The sequence below is a fragment of the Mustela putorius genome, unplaced genomic scaffold, assembly GCF_011764305.1.
Source record: "Mustela putorius furo isolate JIRA1106 unplaced genomic scaffold, ASM1176430v1.1 tig00000450_pilon_pilon_pilon, whole genome shotgun sequence".
NCBI classification, from domain to species: Eukaryota; Metazoa; Chordata; class Mammalia; order Carnivora; family Mustelidae; genus Mustela; species Mustela putorius.
The window spans coordinates 14301523-14320669 of record NW_025421385.1 but is presented as its reverse complement, the minus strand read 5'-3'; the positions used below and the strand labels follow the sequence as shown (position 1 = coordinate 14320669).

General features: G+C 38.8%; 1 protein-coding gene across 17 annotated transcripts in view; it reads right to left on the bottom strand.

Annotated features, from left to right (window-relative positions):
- The window catches only part of SYNE1 (spectrin repeat containing nuclear envelope protein 1), a 464420-nt gene that overhangs the window by 108541 nt on the left and 336732 nt on the right, over positions 1 to 19147 (bottom strand). For 16 of the 17 annotated variants that reach the window (XM_013056743.2, XM_013056751.2, XM_013056755.2 and 13 more), the window contains 6 exons: positions 16662 to 16818; positions 13672 to 13803; positions 13319 to 13474; positions 12543 to 12752; positions 6341 to 6442; positions 1468 to 1587 (listed from right to left, as the gene is read on the bottom strand). In XM_013056743.2, coding sequence (XP_012912197.1) covers positions 1468 to 1587; positions 6341 to 6442; positions 12543 to 12752; positions 13319 to 13474; positions 13672 to 13803; positions 16662 to 16818 — 877 coding nt within the window. The remainder of the gene's footprint in view (positions 1 to 1467; positions 1588 to 6340; positions 6443 to 12542; positions 12753 to 13318; positions 13475 to 13671; positions 13804 to 16661; positions 16819 to 19147) is intronic. The other variant, XM_045080173.1, reaches the window with a different exon arrangement.

Genomic DNA, 19147 nt, shown 5'->3' with positions numbered 1-19147 from the left:
ATGCAAAATATTGGCTACGGATGACGTGAGGTCGGTTTGACAGCTCTCTTCTCAGGGTATCAAAAGTTTATGGTAGGATGCGGGGTTAAAATGTTGAAAAGTTATTCATGTGGCTGAGGGAAATGTTAAGTGTAAATTCTAATTTTCTAATGTAATTCTAATTTTTATAGTGTTCTTAATATTTACATAATTTTAGAGTAATTGAATAAAGTATCTTCCACATTTTATCTGCTAAGTAATGATCAGATATTGGACTAAATAAAGAGCTGGAGAAACAGAGGAGTTTAATGTGAGCAAAATGTTTTAAGACTTAAAAAGGCAATGTTTTTGCCAAATGTGGTGGAGTAAATAAATAACTCTATAAACTGGAAAGACATTTTAGGAGATGATGATCCACCAAACACAAAATTTATTTGAACCATATGGACTTGATTAATGTATCATATTAAGGTTTAGCAGGCCAAAATGGCTCAATCTGGAAAAGTTCAACTTTAATGCCCATTTACAACTATGATGTTTGACTCTTCCACCTGACATTTAAGCACTGTTGGAAAACTGTCTAAGTGCAAAGTAAGGGCACCGGGCTTACGACATTGTGAAATGTTAGATAATGGAATGAGACAGTTAACATAAAAATGTTCTTTTTAAAATAAGAGCTATTTTATTTTCTCAAAAGGAAGAACTTGTGACCCTACGCTGGACTTACACTATTAATCCCTCAGTGATTCTCAGTAATGCAGAGAAACCTTAACACGTGTGTGTCACTGTACACCATTCTCTCTTAATGTAATTTAACTATGTTGCTTATCAACTGCTAAATTTCGCTGGTTTAATATTCCAGTTCTAATATCCCACGTTGGATTTTTGCCTAGCAGCCTGATCTAAGAGAGCAAATTAACCCCCAATTATTTCCTACTCCTGGAGGATGTTGGGAAATCAGTTTAGATTTCACCTACCTTTTAGTTTATTTTTTTCTGTTGGTCTGGTATTAAAACTGTGTCTCTCTTCCATTCAGACATATATGAAAGATTAACTATAGTTTTGAACACCAGAGAAAAACTACTTTCTAAAAAATATTAGCTTGAGCATTTTTTCTTTAAAATAGACTTTTGATGGGGCACTTGGGTGGCTCAGTCAGTTAAGCAGCTGCCTCTGATTCAGGTCATGATCCCAGGATCCAGGTAAATAGTTGGTAAATAGTTTTTTGAGGTACACTACAATTGGACTAATAATAAAGTAAATGTCAGGAAAAAAAATCTTAGAAGTTTGAGAACACAATTTATTTTATCACATTAAACCTGGTAAAAGTTTCAGAAAATATTCTAAGTGTTGCTTAAAATAAAAATTAGGACCTAAATGACATGAATTGTATAGAGAACAACCAAGGAAACATAGAAAATAATTTTTTCTTGACTTCTAGTTAGGATGCATTATTGAAGCTAAAATGTTGCTGGCAGAAAACCATACCTGAAGTTTGGATAGTTCCTGCATGGACGGCTGCTCAATCTGCAACTTGTCCCCACGCTTTTTTAATTCAATGATTCCTGCATCCAATTCCTTTAGCCCATCTTCAGCCTCTTGTATCGCCTATATAAGATTTATGATACTTTATTAGAACTTCCATAAGCAATTTCCCTCACGAAATGTGATTACTGTTTGTTCTATTACTTCTATTATTATACTTTTATACTATCTGTTCTTCTCTCCACATTAAATATTTTCAATGTCTACAAAAGGAGTCATTCTAATACAGCGTAAAAACCATGGCCATCTAGTGTAAAGGAAGGAGAAGGAGGCCCGTTATTATACCACAGTCAGCTACCTCACGGGTAAGGAAGCAGGAAGGACTTCACACGCAGCGCTGGGGGAACAATGGCTTCCTGAGCCAAATATGGGAATTGGTAAATAGAAACACCTGAAAAAGAAGCGTGACTTAGACATGGTTAGAAAAGGCACTGGCTTAGGATTTTTCTGGGGGAAACATGTTCTGGTTTCCTGAGATGCATTTCCTGAGAGAGATACGGTGAGGCAAGAGAAAAATACGTCACAGCATGGTCCTTCCCCTAAATCTCACTCTTTGTTTAGTAGAAAAGCAAGTGATAGGGGTGCCTGGGTGGCTTAGTGGGTTAAGCCTCTCCCTTCGGCTCAGGTCATGATCTCAGAGTCCTGGGATCGAGCCCCGCATCGGGCTCTCTGCTCAGCAGGAAGCCTGCTTCCTCCTCTCTCTCTCTCTCTCTGCCTGCCTCTCTGCCTACTTGTGATTCGTCGGTCAAATAAATTAACAAAATCTTCCAAAAAAACAAAAAAAGAAAAAGCAGTGATTAACAATTATCAAAGTGGCTGCTGGCACTAGGCCTCGTCTTCCCAGTGTGAGTTCTGTAGGAACTCCTTGTAGTGGCCTTCAAGGAGCCTGAAGTCTGGTTAGGAAGCCCGAGTAAACACAGCAAAACAAAACAGGGGTGAATTCAATCAGGTATACCAATCAGGAATATCAATCAGGTATTCAGCTCGATGCAATTCATCTCTGTTAGAGGAGCCTGGATAAGAAATACAGGAGTGGATTCTGGGGTCATCCAAGTAGACTTTTGGAAGAAACACAATCTCAGCTGCCCTGAAGGAGGAAAAGAACATGGACTCCAGATGGCAGATGAAACACATGTGTCTTATTTTCTCCTTCCCAAATCACCGCTACAGCACAGCAAAAATTGCTTGCTTTTTGGTGCCCCTCCTGCCCATAAATCTACAAGGACAAAGAAACAGGAAAGAAAGCAATACCGACAACATTTTGAAAGCTGGAATTCAGAAGGATATGGGATAACTGACTTAAGAAATCTGAGAAAGCTGAATCCTAAGCTCACGGGAGAGCTCCATCACCAGACTTACAGGAACAGGAGTCTGGCGCTCTGGGTGGGTAGGGCGGGTGCCAGATAAGGACAGTTGGCAAAAAGCTTCTTAAAGAGCAGCGAAATTTCCAGAGCCTCTTTCTCACTCCATGTTACCCTTCTCCTTCTCTGGGAAAGATGGGGAGTTTATTTTCTAGAGAAGGTAAAGCAGACTCTGGACTGAGGGTCACCAGACAGAATAGCAGTGTTGAGTACTTGACTGAAAACAGAGGATACGTGACTGAATGCCCACAGAATGCTAAGTGAGGAGCCCTCAGATCTTCTAAGGTATTGGAGCCTGACCTCCGGTCTCCAGACAGGAGAGGAGAGAAAATGTATAAAGACCAATAGAAAAATCTAAAAGCTAGACACAAAGATTCTCCAACAAATAGCCTAAAGAGCCCAACATTCCTAAATCTCAAAACCATCAAGCCACATCCATACACAAAGTTCCCATTTGGCTGTTAATTCTCCATCCTAAACGTGAACAGATAGCCAGAGAATTTCCATAATCTCAGAAAAGCCACTAACATGAAAAGATGGAGACAGAAACAAACAACTAAAAGCAGGCTGAAGGGAAACACACTCTATGGGAAAAATAAAACTTTGGCCAAAAAAATCACTAACATATGCAGATAGATTACAAAAGATAATGCATCTATTAGAAAAAGAACAGAATGCTACAAAAAAAGGATCATTTAGAGAACAAGAATGGGCTCAGGGAAAATGAAACTCATGACAGCAGAAATATAAAACTCAGTAGGAAAGTTGAGAGTTGAAATCAAGGAAGTCTTCCAAAAAATAGAGCAGACTGTCTCTTGATAAAAGAATTAGAAGACTGGACCAGAATATCCAACATCTGCCTAAAAAGAGTTCCAGAAAGAGAGACAGATAAAATGGAGGACTGAAAAATATTAAATCATTAGACAATTTTCCGAAATGGAAAGAGGAGAGCTATCAAATAAAAAAAACAGCTTACCGAGCCTCCAGCCCCGTGGATAAAACTGACCCTTCCCAAGGTATATCACTGTGACATTTCATACCGCTGTGGGAAATAGAATGATTTTAGATTCCTCAAGCCAACATCAGAAGCTAGAAAACAATGAGATGCCTCAAAACTCCATAGAAAACTGATTTCCAGGCAGGAATTTTACAGTGAGCCATGTTACCAAGAAAGAGCGAACACAGTGTAAGATCGTTTTCAGATAGGCAAAATACTAAAAAATACATCTAGCATGCATCCTTTCTTAGTGAGGATATGTAACAAAACAAGGAAGCAATATAATAAAGATGGACTTGAGACTCAGAAAAGAGAAGATCCAACGGAGAGAGAAGTGATGGAAATTCTCAGAAGAGTGGAAAAGGGAGAGATCCCTGGAAGTCAACTTGGCACCAGCTTGTGGGGACAAGTCTGTTCTAGATCAGAATGACATTGCTCAAAGGATGAATATATTGAGAAATATCATCCTTATGTCTCCTGCTATAATTATCTTTTTAACTAACAAGGGTAGGGGTGAAATTAGCACTTTTTTTTTTTTGGTGGCTTTCTATTTATTCAGAGAAATAGTCTAGCTATTTATTTTTATCTGTGGGAATCATTTTAGTGATCCTGGTCAATAATTAGTAAAAATGTTATTTGTGATCATACATACATACTCTATATTTCACCTCCGAAATTCAAAGCAAATCATTGCTACAGCTGCTGAAGTCTTTTTTGGAATCGGGCATGTTAAAATCTTGGATATTAAAATCCAAGAATGAAAAAGTAAAAATTTTTTTAAAAGTTCCTTTCAAGTTTAAGTTTCAACATAGAAGAATTTTTTTTTTTTTAATTTGGGGGAAATGAGAGATTTGTTTTAAAAAGCAGATGAAATTATGGTCAAGAAAAATAAACATTCACATAATTTAGCAAATTATTTTAGGTAATTTTACAGATGGATGGATAGACAGAATGACCTCTATTTCTATCTAGAGGGATATATCAGGGGATTTCTATCACAGATGATTCTCTATAGCCTACTCATAGAACCCTTAGAGGTCTACTGAAATTAGGAAATTCTATTAAAACACATAATTACTTAGCTTGGGAAACAGGAGATAGACTGTGTAACATCCTTCCCGTCTCCCCGCTGTTTTCAATGACATCACTGGAGTTAGAATTCTTTTTCCTTCTCCTCAGTGCAGCTACAAGAAGCCTCTAGAGGCACATCCTGCTTCCTGACCTGACACGGTCTTGTCCGGGAAGCAGGGCTGGGCACGGACACTCATTCTCACCTTCAAAGCACCCCGGGGACTCTGCACTGCCAGTGGTCTCCAAGGTGAGTGCAAGGACCCACGTGTATGAGATGACTGGTGAGGATGAAACACTACATTTTTCCTTTCTATGCAACCACATTCTTCTGAATTTTCATTTGTGTATATGCTTTATAACAAAGTACCTGCTTATAATTCATAAATAAGCTAATATTCATATACTTTGGGGGTGTGCTTATTCTTTTAAACTAATGAGATATGCCATCAATAAAGTTTAGAAACCACCGGTTTGTGGAATAAAGTTTAAATTTCTCTGACATTCAAAAGGCCCCACAAGTTGCCTCAAATGTACTCATCCAAACTTACTTCCCCTCAATTGTTTTCATTCATCATCAATTCAGCATTTAGCTGAATAAGGATAACTTGCTTTTCTAAGATATATTTGTAGATATAGCTCCTGTATTATTATCTAAGGATTCCTTGCTTTTCTCTGGAAGTGCTCTGAATTGTCTACCACTTAAGCCTTTGTTCATTCTTGGCTTGGATATCTTTCTTCCCAGTCTCTGTGTGTCCAAACTTCTCAGTCTGGTTCCAATTTTCTTTTACAAAATTTCCCCAGATCCTACCTCTGCTGGGGGCAGTTGGCCCTTCTTCTGAATGTCCATAGTGCTTTATCTGTATCACCCCAGGACAGTCTGACTGTCTGCCCTGCGTCCCTGAGACTCCTGTCTAATCTCAGGGTTAGGTGGCAAACTTCTTCATGTCATCATCTGCCACCGACACCTTTACCTATCTCCTAGTTCCGTACAGAGAGAAGTGACAGATTCCATGTCGCCTGGCCCGTCACTCAAACATGACACTTAGAGACAAAATGTATGACAAACAAAAATATTATAGCAAGAGGCGCCTGGGTGGCTCAGTGGGTTAAGCCTCTGCCTTTGGCTCAGGTCATGACCTCAAGGTTCTGGGATGGAGTCCCGCATCGGGCTCCCTGCTCAGCCGAAAGCCCGCTTCCCCTTCTCCCTCTGCTGTTCCCCCTGCTCATGCTCTTTCTCCTTTTCTCACTTTCTGTCTGTCAAAAATATAAGTTCTTTAGTAACAATGTTATAGCAAGCCACTAGTCTTTTATAGAATATCTGAAATCTCCTACCAAATCAGAACAACTCTATGCATTTGCTCTTCTAGAAAAAGGTGGTTATAAATACCTCTATTTGCTCTGCCACAGGCTGTTCAAACACATTTGCCAGTTTCTGCAGAATGATGAACTTGTTGTCAGCCAGCGACGTGCACAGCACCTTCAGATCATTCTAAAGAGGAAAAAAAATGAGAAGACTTAATATGAGTCTGGGAATTCAGAATGGTTCTAAGTATAACACACATTCTTAGAAATAATGTATTGTTGTAGGAATTTAATGTCAAGAAGAAACAATACTATCCTGGGAAAAGGAGAAAGTAAGTGGTGACAATTTAAGTGTTAAAACTGACTTTTGAAGAATTTGTTACAGAAAGCATTTTTTAAACACAATACAAATGATGACAAAGTATACAAATAAAAAGCAATGCTAGCCACCCTAATCTTGTTGATACATTTGAAATCAATGCACACATTTAAACACTGCACTGGAAATACTACCCTAATGACTTCTATTTACTGAAAGAGCCTACAGCTGCTACCCTTACTTGGGAAAAAATAGGATCCTTTTATTTCATTTCAAGTTATTTGGTATTTTTTACTTCGCATGGGAGTCCGAGTATTATTTAAAACTACATCTTAAATTTAACAAAAAAATGTGATTCTTAAGAAGAATATAATTCCTTCTTTCCTCTCCCTTCATTCCCTCTCTCTCAGACTTCCTTTTCTCTATTTTCAGAGAATTTGCCCAAGCTTATAAAAAGCCACCCAGAAGTGTAGAAAATAAATTTTATCCATGATGACCAAAGACATATGAAGAGACAACACAAAAAGACCTAGCAAAGCCTTTTGTTCATAAAGATCTCTCACTTAAAAGTCCACGTATATTTATACTGAGTTATGTTTATACAAAAAAAAGTTAACTATCAGAATTTTGGTCCTCAGTTCTACAGGAAATAATAAACTAGAGCAAAATTTGAATGATATAATTCCCAGCTCCCCCCCCTGAAACGTCAGGAAACATATATGACGGGTTGGCTGTTCAGTGGAAGCTGAAATTGGACTCATCACATCCTCTTCACTGGGGGTTGCTGATCTATACACAAGGACACATCATCAAGATGCAAAAATCTGTCTACCTACAAGGAGAAGGATAATCACACCCAAGAAGAAGAAAGCATCTTTAAGGATGTATGCCAGCCTTTTAACAAAATGCGAGTCTAGAAAACAGAACAGTGGGTGGACTATGCAGTAAAATAAGAAAAAAGGAAACGAAAAAAATTGCACATGAACATTAGAGAAAAGCACATGATCCAACAGGGCAATAACTGTCATTAACCAAAATGCAAACCAGTCTGCAAGCCTTGCTGCCGATTCACTAGGAAACTGTTGTAACAGTCCTGGAAAAATGCTGCCAGAAGCAAGGTTTTTGCTTATGAATTATAGCAATGTTTGTATTATTCAACTGTGCTCATGGTGAGGCCATGTGGGCCGTTAGAATGATGACATATTATTTATCTGTTTGTATGCCTAGGAAAAGATGTTTCCATTCATTTGAACAAATTCAAAAGAAAAAGTCTCTACTAGAGACATATATTTAGAACATTAATTCAGCTCATCTAAATGAGTAGATAATTCTAAATAATATATCATGGGTTAGAAATGAAGATCGTGGGGGTGCCTGGTTGACTTGGTTGGAAGAGCATGTGACTCCTAATATTGCGGTCATGAGTTCAAGCCCGACGATGGGTATAGAAATTACATATACAAATAAATAAACTAAAAAAGAAAGAAAGAAGAAAGACTGTAGATCTATTTCCTGTACATCATCTTTATTTTTTTAAAAACATATTTTCTGTCTTAATTATATTCTACTCAACGTAATAGAAAACAGAGTTCACATTTCTGGAGGTCTCACTAATTATTGGAAAGGACCAGTCAAGAAGACACTAAAGCCAAGAATACAACTAATCTAAAAATTACTAAACAAGAGATTTGAGAGGTGTTAATAACCACATGGATGTTGGTACTTTATTTTTTTAAAAGATTTTATTTATTTATTTGGCAGAGAGAGACAGCAAGAGAGGGAACACAAGAAGAGGGAGTGGGAGAGGGAGAAGCAGGCTTCCTGCGAAGCCCAATGTGGGACTCCATCCCAGGACCCTGGGATGATGATCTGAGCCGAAGGCAGATGCTTAAAAACTGAGCCACCCAGACACCCCAATGTTTTTTAAAAAGATTTTATATATGTATTTGAGAGAGAGAGGATGTGCATGTGTACAAGCACAAATGGGGGAGGGGCAGAAGGAGAGGGAGAGGCACAAGCAGGCTCCCCACACAGTGGGGGGGGCCTCATCCCAGGACCCTGAGATCATGACCTGAACTTAAGTCAGATGCTTAATGAACTGAGCCACCAAGGCACCCCATGGATGGTGATATTTTCTTAAAAATGAAAATGCAAAGGCTTTAACTGTTTTTTGTTACTATGCATATGACACAGCAGGATAATTTAAGGTGTCTCCACATTATACAAATATCAGAAATCACAAATTTTATCATATGGTCACTGGCACCGATTGTAGGGCATTAAAGAGGCAGGATTATTGCTTTTTGAGAAACAGGTACATCAAAGGTTTCAAGTTTTTGAATCATCTGTGCTGTCTCACTCATTTAAAAAGAATTCTTTCTTTTTTTTTTTTCAGTTTTTAAATAACTTAAAATGCCCAATCATAAAAATGTCCAGTAAATTTATTTGGGATTAAGTCTCTAGGTAAAAACATTTTTAATAGAATAACTGATGATTAACTTCTTTTGATTCCATAGAGATAATATACATTTACATAACATCAACATGTTCTTCCAGATTCTCTGCTGGGTAGAGGATAATGTTACCAGTCTGGGAAAAGCTAATACTCAAAAGTTAAGTGGAAGACAAAGGCATACCATTCCATTAACTGCCGAGCATGGACAGCATACCAGGTGCTTGGTGCAAAGTAAAATAAAATGGTTTACGACTTGACCTTTAATTATATTAACATTGGAACTATTTCTTTCAACTAAATTGGAACACAAACATTTTGAAATGTCAGCTGCTGTCCGTGAGCGGGCCACCAACAAGTAGAAACTTGTTGGAAGAAGAAAAATAGAGAACGTGATTTAAAGACAATTTCATAATTGTATGTTCTTCTCTTGGTCCTCTACAGAAAATCAGTTCCAGAGTATTCATGCTTTGTTCATATTTTACTCTGACTGGTTATAATTATGAATAAAAACTTAAAAGGGCTGAAGACACTAGCATAGTAAATGCAGCTCAGGTCATGATCTCAGGGTTGTGAAATTGAGCCCTGCATCAGGCTCTGTGCTGGGTGTGAACCCTGCTTGGGATTCTCCCTCTCCCTCTGCTCCTCCCCTTATCTCTCTCTCTTCCCTCTCTCTATAAGTAAACAAATAAATAAAGAAAGAAATCTCAATTAAAACTTAAGTATTCCCAAAAGGGAAATATGCTTCTAAGTGATACAAACATTTGTACCTTTAACCACCCCCCCATTCATGGTTGATAGACCAACTAAAATGCTGTTAAAACTCAGCACATTATTTTATGAAAGGTGGATTTTAGAGTAATGATACAAGTTTCCATCAATTGTACGTACAAGTTTTGCTGATTTTAGACAGATGGTGTATATGTGGGCACGCAATCAGATCTTGCATCCAAAACAAAATACCCAAATAAGAACCCCAACTTTTCTGATTCCAAGTGAAATGTGCTTTCTTCTCTATGAGCTCTACAACCTAACTTCTACAAATGCAAATACCTGGTCTAGGTCATTCCCTGAAGCCATAGTCAAGCATATCCAAATGTCTACTCTAAGTAGTCAGCTGAGTATCTTAACTCTAGTATCTTTGTCCATCCAGCCTAGCCCATGGGTCAATGGCACTGCTCTGCACCAAGCCTGTCAGCCGGGGTCTCTGGACTTCGTCAGCAGTGTCCTTTTCTCTCATTCCCCATATCCAACCCCCACACAAATTTGCTCTTGTTGATTTTGCTTTCAAAATACATCGTGAAGAGGTCTACTATTCTTCATCACCCCTGTAGCACCCTAATGATATAAAATATAAAAATATTCTTTGAGTCAAATCCCGGCTCTAGTTCTTGATGGCTAAATAATCTTAGAGAATTAATTTAACTTTTATATTGGTTTCAGATTATGTATGTTATAATGAATACTCCTATTAATAGTGACAACGATAACAAAACTGACTGAGTAACTTACTATGTTTCAGACATCGTTCAAACTGTTTTACACATTGTAACCAATTTTATCCTCAAAGTACTCCTGGAGACCACAGCAGGAGTGTTACTCTAATAAGCCTTAGAGACACAGCTAAGGGTATATAGTAGTAGGGGACAAAGTCAGAATTTGAACCCAGGAGGGATGGTTTTGGAGGCTGCTCTTAATTTTTGCAAAATTAATATAAGAACAATGCTTAGCTAAGAGGTATGTCGTGAAGATTAAAGACAAAAATACAGGTGAAAATTCTTTGTGAATAAAAAATGCTACACAAATTATTCTAATTTTCCTTTGTAGTTTTAAGAACACTACTGAATGGCAGTGATGATTTGTCCCTTTAGATGAATATCTAGGGAATTCCACATTTCTTGACTGATGCTACACCTGACACTTTAACAGTATTTTTTACAAATCAAAATTTATATCAAACTCTTGGTCCAAATTACATGTTATCTATTTTATAAATCTTATACAATTGTTAAAAATCAAACTCCATTAGGAGCTCCTGGGTGGCTTAGTTGGTTAAGCGTCTTACTCTTGATTTCAGCTCAGGTCATGATCTCAGGGTTGTGAAATTGAGCCCTGCATCAGGCTCTGTGCTGGGTGTGAACCCTGCTTGGGATTCTCCCTCTCCCTCTGCTCCTCCCCTTATCTCTCTCTCTTCCCTCTCTCTATAAGTAAACAAATAAATAAAGAAAGAAATCTCAATTAAAACTTAAGTATTCCCAAAAGATTACTTTATTAGGAATGTAAATCAACTCAAAGTTTATCAATAGCGGGTGCCTAGGTGGCTCAGTGGGTTAAGCCTCTGCCTTCAGTTCATGTCATGATCTCAGGGTCCTGGGATCGAGCCCCACATTGGGCTCCTTCCCTGCTCAGCAGGGAGCCTGCTTCTCCCCCTCTCTCTGCCTGCCTCTCTACTTGTGCTCTCTCTGTCAAATAAATAAATAATTCTTTAAAAAAAAGTTTATCAGTGGCTTTGGCATTTGCTGAAGTTTATAGTCAGAGGAAAAGTTTCATAAGCAGACAATTAGTCAGCTGGCAATGGAACGCGAGTCTAGGGCTTACAGGCAATAAATCTGAGAAGTTAGGATTAGGAAGTAGCATGGTAAATATTTTTTTAAGATTTATTATATATATATATATATATAGAGAGAGAGAGAGAGAGAGAGTGAGAAAATATGGGGAGAGGCAGAGGGAGAGAGAGAATTCCAAGTAGACTCTGCCGAAAAGTACAGAGCCTGAAGTGGGGCTCCACCTCATGACCCTGAGATCACGACACAAGCTGAAATCAAGAGCCGGATGGTTAACTGACTGAGCCACCCAGATGTCCCAATTGTGTATGTTTCTAATGCAGAAGCAGGCCATAGCCATTCTCAGTGGCCCATGGGCACTAGAGTCTAAGGTCCTGTATTGTGGCTCTTCCCACATATTTCTTTGGTCATATGTTTTTAATAAATTTTGGTCATATGTTTTAAATTCCAATTATCAATTGAAAATTATAATTATAGTCATATAAATTACAGGTTGAATTTAACGTTACATTCAGCCCTTAGTTTACTTGGTTGGTTTTCTCAACCCTTCATTTCTAGGAACATAAGCCTCTTAGTTTCCTCATCCTAGAGTTCTAGTCCCTTCTTTTTCTTTTTCTTTTTTTTTTAATTAATTAATTAATTTATTTGACAGAGAGAAATCACAAGTAGATGTGGGGCAGGCAGAGAGAGAGAGAGAGGGAAGCAGGCTCCCTGCTGAGCAGAGAGCCCGATGCGGGACCCGATCCCAGGACCCTGAGATCATGACCCAAGCTGAAGGCAGCGGCTTAAACCACTGAGCCACCCAGGCACCCCCTTCTTTTTCTATAATGTTCTTGCTCTTCATTGTACTTTTGAAAAAAAAAAATAGGTCTATGTCATACCTCAGTAAGACATCCTGCTTGTTACTGAATATAGCTAGAGTATTATCAACCATCTCTTGATGATGTCTTACCTGGAAATTCAGTATTTGCTGAAGTCTTTCCTTCATCTGATGACAGCGCTGATTTACTACTGAGTCTATCAAGGACAACCTGCCCAAAAGACAACCCAAAGTGTCTTCAATGACATCCCGGTTATCACCATTCTCTGGAAATGCTTGAGAAAACAAGTTCCTGTTCTTATCCATTTCTTCAGACATTTCTTTAATATCTTTGGCAAGAGTCTAGGGTTGATAAAAGAGAAAGCACATTTCAGTGTTTGGATCTATGAATCTATATACACATCAAGTCATTTCCTCAGAGAAAGCCCACCATATCTCTCTTACTACTCAGTGGTAACTATATCTAAGGTAAGTTGACCCACTTCCACAAATATTAGGCAAGTTGCTGCTGGAGAAATTTTTCTCAGAAATTTTACATCATTAGCTAATAATATGTATTTGATGAAAGGTAAGATTTGTAAAGGGCTATTTAGAAACACTATTTTTAGCCTGTGTTTCATGTAAAGAGAGTTTGCAATACACAACAAGGTTCTACAAAGAATCTTCCATTTTTTTTTTCTTCCTCCTACATACACAAGATAGAGGATAAAAATGCAAAACATGAGTATCTCTGGGAGCTTTTTATATCAGGCAGTTCACTTTGGTATTATGCGGCTTAGAAATATACCTAATTTGTACTTTATTAGAACTGTTTTATGTTGACCTTCCTTATACATTAATTATCCAACACCAAAATTTCAAGTGTTTTGTAATATCACATACTCACAGACATCAGCTGCCAATCTTACCTCTTGGTTGAAGAGGCAAGCTTCCGTTTCTTCTGGTAAAAGTGCTGTGGCAACAAATAAACGTTCCTCAACATCATCCAACCATGTAGACGTAGCTGAGACCCCATCATACAACTTCTGTTCCAAGTGAATGTTCTGCCTTTTTGTCCCCACACCCTGAGAGAAAGGGAGAGCATAGAATTAATTATAGCGCTTTGAGGACTCAAAGAAAAATACCAGGATGAGATGTGAGGGTCCAGTGGCTCTGCCCTTCAGGGCTAATCACGAGTGCTGGGTCTCGACCAGTCATGCCCAGAGGTGGAACAGCTTCAGGGAGACCAAGATCCATAAGCAAGCCAAGGGTGCAGCCCTACCTGAGATGAAACCTCCTCAAAGGCCTGGTTCAATCCATCCAGCAAAGATGTCACTGCAGATCTGTCTTGGGTCTGTCCATCTCCTTTGTATAGTGGCACACCAGACAAGAGTCGATTCGGCCTGCTGTAGAGCTTTAGGCAAACAGGTGCACTTATTTAACAGCATATGTACTCTGTTTAGGTTTCATCATCTAGCATTACATATTGAAGCACATGCTGGAGAAAGTGTCCTTATAAAAAGCTCTTCTAGAGAAATATGACCTCTTTAATACACCACGTCCACTAAACATGGTGCCCAAATTCAGCGATGGCAATGTTTCCACTGATGGACTTAAAAAAAACCAAAGTGGTGGGGAAAATGCTTGAACTCTATCATGGTCTTCCTCTCAACTTGTTTTCTTGGTTTTACACTATCCATGATGAAATTATCCATCCTAGATACCAGATCTAGACTTGATCCTTATTCTTTCTTCATTCACTCAACCTCCCCTACACTCTTGTAGGCACACACACAATACCTGATAAAGACCATGGTGTTGCTTAGCCCTCTGACTTTTAAAAGATGTTTCCCATCAAACTCAGTCCCTATAATTTATAAAATGTCTCATTCTCACTTTGCCTTTCAGGCTGATTACTCATTATCCTCTAAACATGCCCAACTCATTTCTCACTGTAACGAGAACACCCACAACATAACACCTCTTTAAAATCCACTTCCTTAAATTACACACCTACTACCAGTAAACAAAACTGTCAGGAAAGTAGTATGAAAAAGGAGGGACTGTGGAGTTGGACAGACCGCATCCAAATCCCAGCTTTGCCTCTTCTTAGACACAAGACCCTGAGAAATCATCTAATTTCTCCAAGCCTTAGTTTACAGATCTACAAAGCAGAGGTAATGTCACCCTCACCACAGTGTTGTTAGAAATAACACCTAGAACACAAAATATGTTCACTAAGTGGTCATCACCCTTTCTTCTTGGCAACTCTTACAGCCAAATTGCTTCTTCCTCACCTTTTGTCTCACCTCATCATGCCAAAGAGAAGAAAACCACCTCGGAGGCACTTTGTACAATGAGTAGTAATTATGGAAAGAAAGCACTCAAATGCCAAAAAAGACCATAAAATAAAGAACATTCGATGTTTTCCATTTCCAGTTCCCAAGGGCAATGAGCTATGGACCTAAACCTAAACTTGAACTGTTCGGGGTTCACAGAGGCATGTCGGTGGCAGCAGGCAGGGCTCTTGTGGTAGGCTCCCATGGAGGATGCCGGGGTTACAGCACAGCATTGACAGAAGACATAGCTCTCTGAGATAAGGGTGATCATGGATGAGACACCCAGGAAGTCTGCAGTGCTGCATGAACCACTCAGATGCTCTAGGCTGGAGGACAACAGGTAGAATCCAGGGGATGAGCATTTAACTGATAGAGAATATTTGCTGATTATTACTAGAAATACCTTGGATTTATCTGATCTAGGATAGTCAGAGAAGACTGCACTTCCTGATGTAGGACTGTAAATATCCCTTATAGTCAAAGGAATGGGGAATACTAGAACATGAAGGTGAGCTAGTGGTCAAGACTAGGAGACCCACCTCGGAAATCAAGAATTCAGACTATGAGTCTAACTGCTCGGGATGTGGAGAAAGATTAATTCAAATAGGTAGGAAGTCCATGTGGAAGCTACAAGGCACCACGTGCCAGGGTGGTAGAGGATTCTGGAATAACTACCTTCAAGAATGGAGTGCTCTATGCTGCCCAGGGCCACTGCTGGTGGCTATGCATGTGGACAGTGACAAAGAAGGATCCTGATCAGAGCAGGAGAGGAGTGAGAAAGGGTGGCATGCACAAGATTCTGTAAAATGAGACAGACACGCATGGCTCTGGCACTGATGCATGGCTCCCCACAGATAAGGGGACACATTGTGACCTTAGGACTATCTCCTTTTCAGGTAGTCCTGGCAAGCTGTATCTGCTTTCTTTATAGAGCCTGCTCTACCAGCTCCTGCCTTTCATGCCTCAGATGCACTCCAGTTACTGACATTCTTCCATTCCTGGGTTCAGCCTCTCCCAGCACTGAAGTTAGCCCTAGTCAGATCAGTGAGACAACAGCAGCTGCCTCAGATCCACAGAAAAGGACCTCAACTTTACTCTGATAACACTACTGTCACAGAATCACTGAGATGAGCACTGTGGGGCCATGACCCAGGACTAGACTTCTATCTTCAAAATCCTGGTGGGCCACAACTGTGGTAAACATCACAGGCAAGCTGGGTTCCGACCTCATGCAATACCTCTCTACAGGGTTGATTCCTCTGACTCTCAAATGTTCTCTGGCTTCTGCTTATAGTGAGCTAATAGTTATTATCTACCTAGAACCTTCTGTTGCTATTTTCAATTCCACTGGACTTGGCTTGCTTTGTCAAGTCCAATGTCACACAGTACTTGTCCATCTCAGGAACAAGCTTACAGATGGGCCAGTAACTATTCTAGCAGGCCACTGACTTCCCCTTCCTTTTAGATCCACTGATGTCCCAACATGTTTCTCATTAAGATCGTCTGAAGCCATTAAGTCCTGGAAATAGCAATGGAAAATAAGATAACTTGACAATTTACTTCTAGTAAAATAATCAAATTTGTTGCGTTTCTCTTGTCCTAGATGCGTATATTCTTGCTTATAACCTTTATTTTCAAGATTGTGGAAAAAAAAGGGGGGCCGTTAATGATTTACACTAATGAGTCATCAGAGAGTAATCATCTCTGAGGAAAAGAGTATCTAGAAATCAAATGAATTTACACATATAAATATATAATTATTAAGAGAAACACAAAACATGCTTGCTAAGAAAAATATAAGATGAATGATTTCTTTTATGTCTTATACTTGAATTGATAATGAAATTATAGATTACTGCACATATATATTCCATTAGCATAAGCTATACACATTTTATATTAGTTAATATATAAAATCAAAATGTTTGGATACCACTTGCTCCTGTTCCTGTTCCAGAACATTCTGTAGTAGCTTCTGCTTGGTACTAAATTCTTGATGTAGGCTTTCCCATTTCATTCTCATCTTGTCTTCAGCAGCTGATTTCTCCCCTTCCATCCCCAACTCCTGGGATAACACATCAGGTTTTTCGCTATTAGAAGAATAAATAATCTAAGTTTACAATGTGTACAAAAAGGCATTAAGTTCTAGGTAATTTACTGTATGTATTAGATCTGACCTCTAAGATTGGAACTAGATTATTTTAGTCATTAGCTTACACTTTCAAACTATCAATTAAAATAGAAAATTTGAGACCAACCATAAACAAATATATTCTTAGCTTATACTATAAGTGAACTATGAGGACAATAATGATTTAACAATTCATGGAAAATAGCTCAGTATTACAGATATAAGGTAATTTTAACATTTACAATCAGAAAATGTACAATTAGACTAGTGTCCTTCATCAAACAGCTCAGAGAATAATTAAAAAACCCTAAAAATGCCACTTAGTCTACTGAGAGCTTTTATCCTGAGTCCAGAGAAAATGCTACAGACAAAGTCAGGACGTGGAACAGAAGTACAGAGGGAGAAAGGAAGGCATTGAGTATCATCCTTATTAAGGCAGCAGGGGGGCATCGAAGATTATGGCTTTGTGGGAGACAGATCTGGGTTGAGATCTCTGCCCCAGCATATTTGATCTATGACTTTGAGTAATTCGCTTCAATTCTCTGACTCTCAATTATCTCATCTTCACAATAAAGATAGTACCTATCTTACATAAGTATAAGAATTTAGAGAAGATATGCACAATGCCTAGAACCCTACCAGGAACATAATAGCCAATTGATAAATGGGGTCTAATGATAAGAGTCTGGGGGACCCAAGTTCCAAATAGATCCTAGTTTGTCAAGACTTTTTTTTTTTTTTTAAAGATTTTATTTATTTATTTGACAGAGAGAAATCACAAGTAGATGGAGAGGCAGGCAGAGAGAGAGAGGGAAGCAGGCTCCCTGCCGAACAGAGAGCCCGATGTGGGACTCGATCCCAGGACCCTGAGATCATGACCTGAGCCGAAGGCAGAGGCTTTAACCCACTGAGCCACCCAGGCGTCCCATGTCAAGACTTTTAAAGAGCTAACTAGAGGGATGCCTGGGAGGCTCGGTCAGTTAAGCATCTTCCTTTAGCTCAGGTCATGATCTCATGGGTCCTGGGATAGAGCACTGGCATATAGGACTCCCTGCTCAGGGAGTGTCTGCCTCTTTTCCTCTACCACCCTCCCTGCCCCAGCCTGTTTATGCTCTCTCTGTCATATAAATAAATAAATAAAATCTTAAAAAGTAATAATAAAATTCAAGGATTTAAACAAAATCTTTAAAAAATCTTAAAAAAAAAAAGACCTAACTAGAATTATGTCATCTGAAAGACATACCACATTGTAATTAATATTTCGACAGAACTTTTCCTTAAGTGAAAAAAAAATAACAAGTTCATTAGCAGGATAATACTATACACTACCCTGAAATCTACTCATCTCAGAAGTATTGAGTACAATAGTTTCTTCAGGTGAGCCTGCTGAAGTAAGTCTTTAAAAATTATCTATAAGGCTATAATGCAGGATATGCCACTTCTAGGATACAACTTAGAGAATCTCCCCAACCTGCTCAGTTAGAGAGACCCAGGAAAGTTAATGTCAGCAACGCTGGTAATAGCAAAAAAAAAAAAAAAGGTGGAGCAAGGTAAATGCCCATCAGTTAAAAAAAAAAAAAAATGGGTGAACAAGTTATTGTCACAAGATAAAATACAATTAAGCAGTTAAAATGAAAGAACATGAAAGAACTCGATCTATATGTATTAACATGGATTGGCTTTAAAAAGTAATAGCGGTCAGGGGTGCCTGGGTGGCTCAGTGGATTAAGCCGCTGCCTTCGGCTCAGGTCATGATCTCAGTGTCCTGGGATCGAGCCCCGCATCGGGCTCTTTGCTCAGCGGGAGCCTGCTTCTCTTTCTCTCTCTCTGCCTGACTCTCCGCCGACTTGTGATCTCTTTCTCTGTCAAATAAATAAATAAAATCTTAGAAAAAAAAAAAAGTAATAGCGGTCAATGTACAGAAATCAGTTGCTTTCTTATACACCAACAATGCAAATATAGAAAGGGAAATCAGATAATCAGTTTCATTTACTATAGCACCAAGAACCGTAGAATACCTTGGAATAAACCTAACCAAAGAGGTAAAGGACCTATACTCAAGGAACTACAGAACACTCATGAAAGAAACTGAAAAAGACACAAAAAGATGGAAGAGCATTCCATGCTCATGGATAGGAAGAATAAACTTTGTTAAAATGTCTATACTGCCAGAGCAATGTACTTTCAATGCCATCTTGATCAAAATTCTACTGGCATATTTCAAAGAGCTGGAACGAACAATCCTAAACTTTGTATGGAACCAGAAAAGACCCCGAATTGCTAAGAAA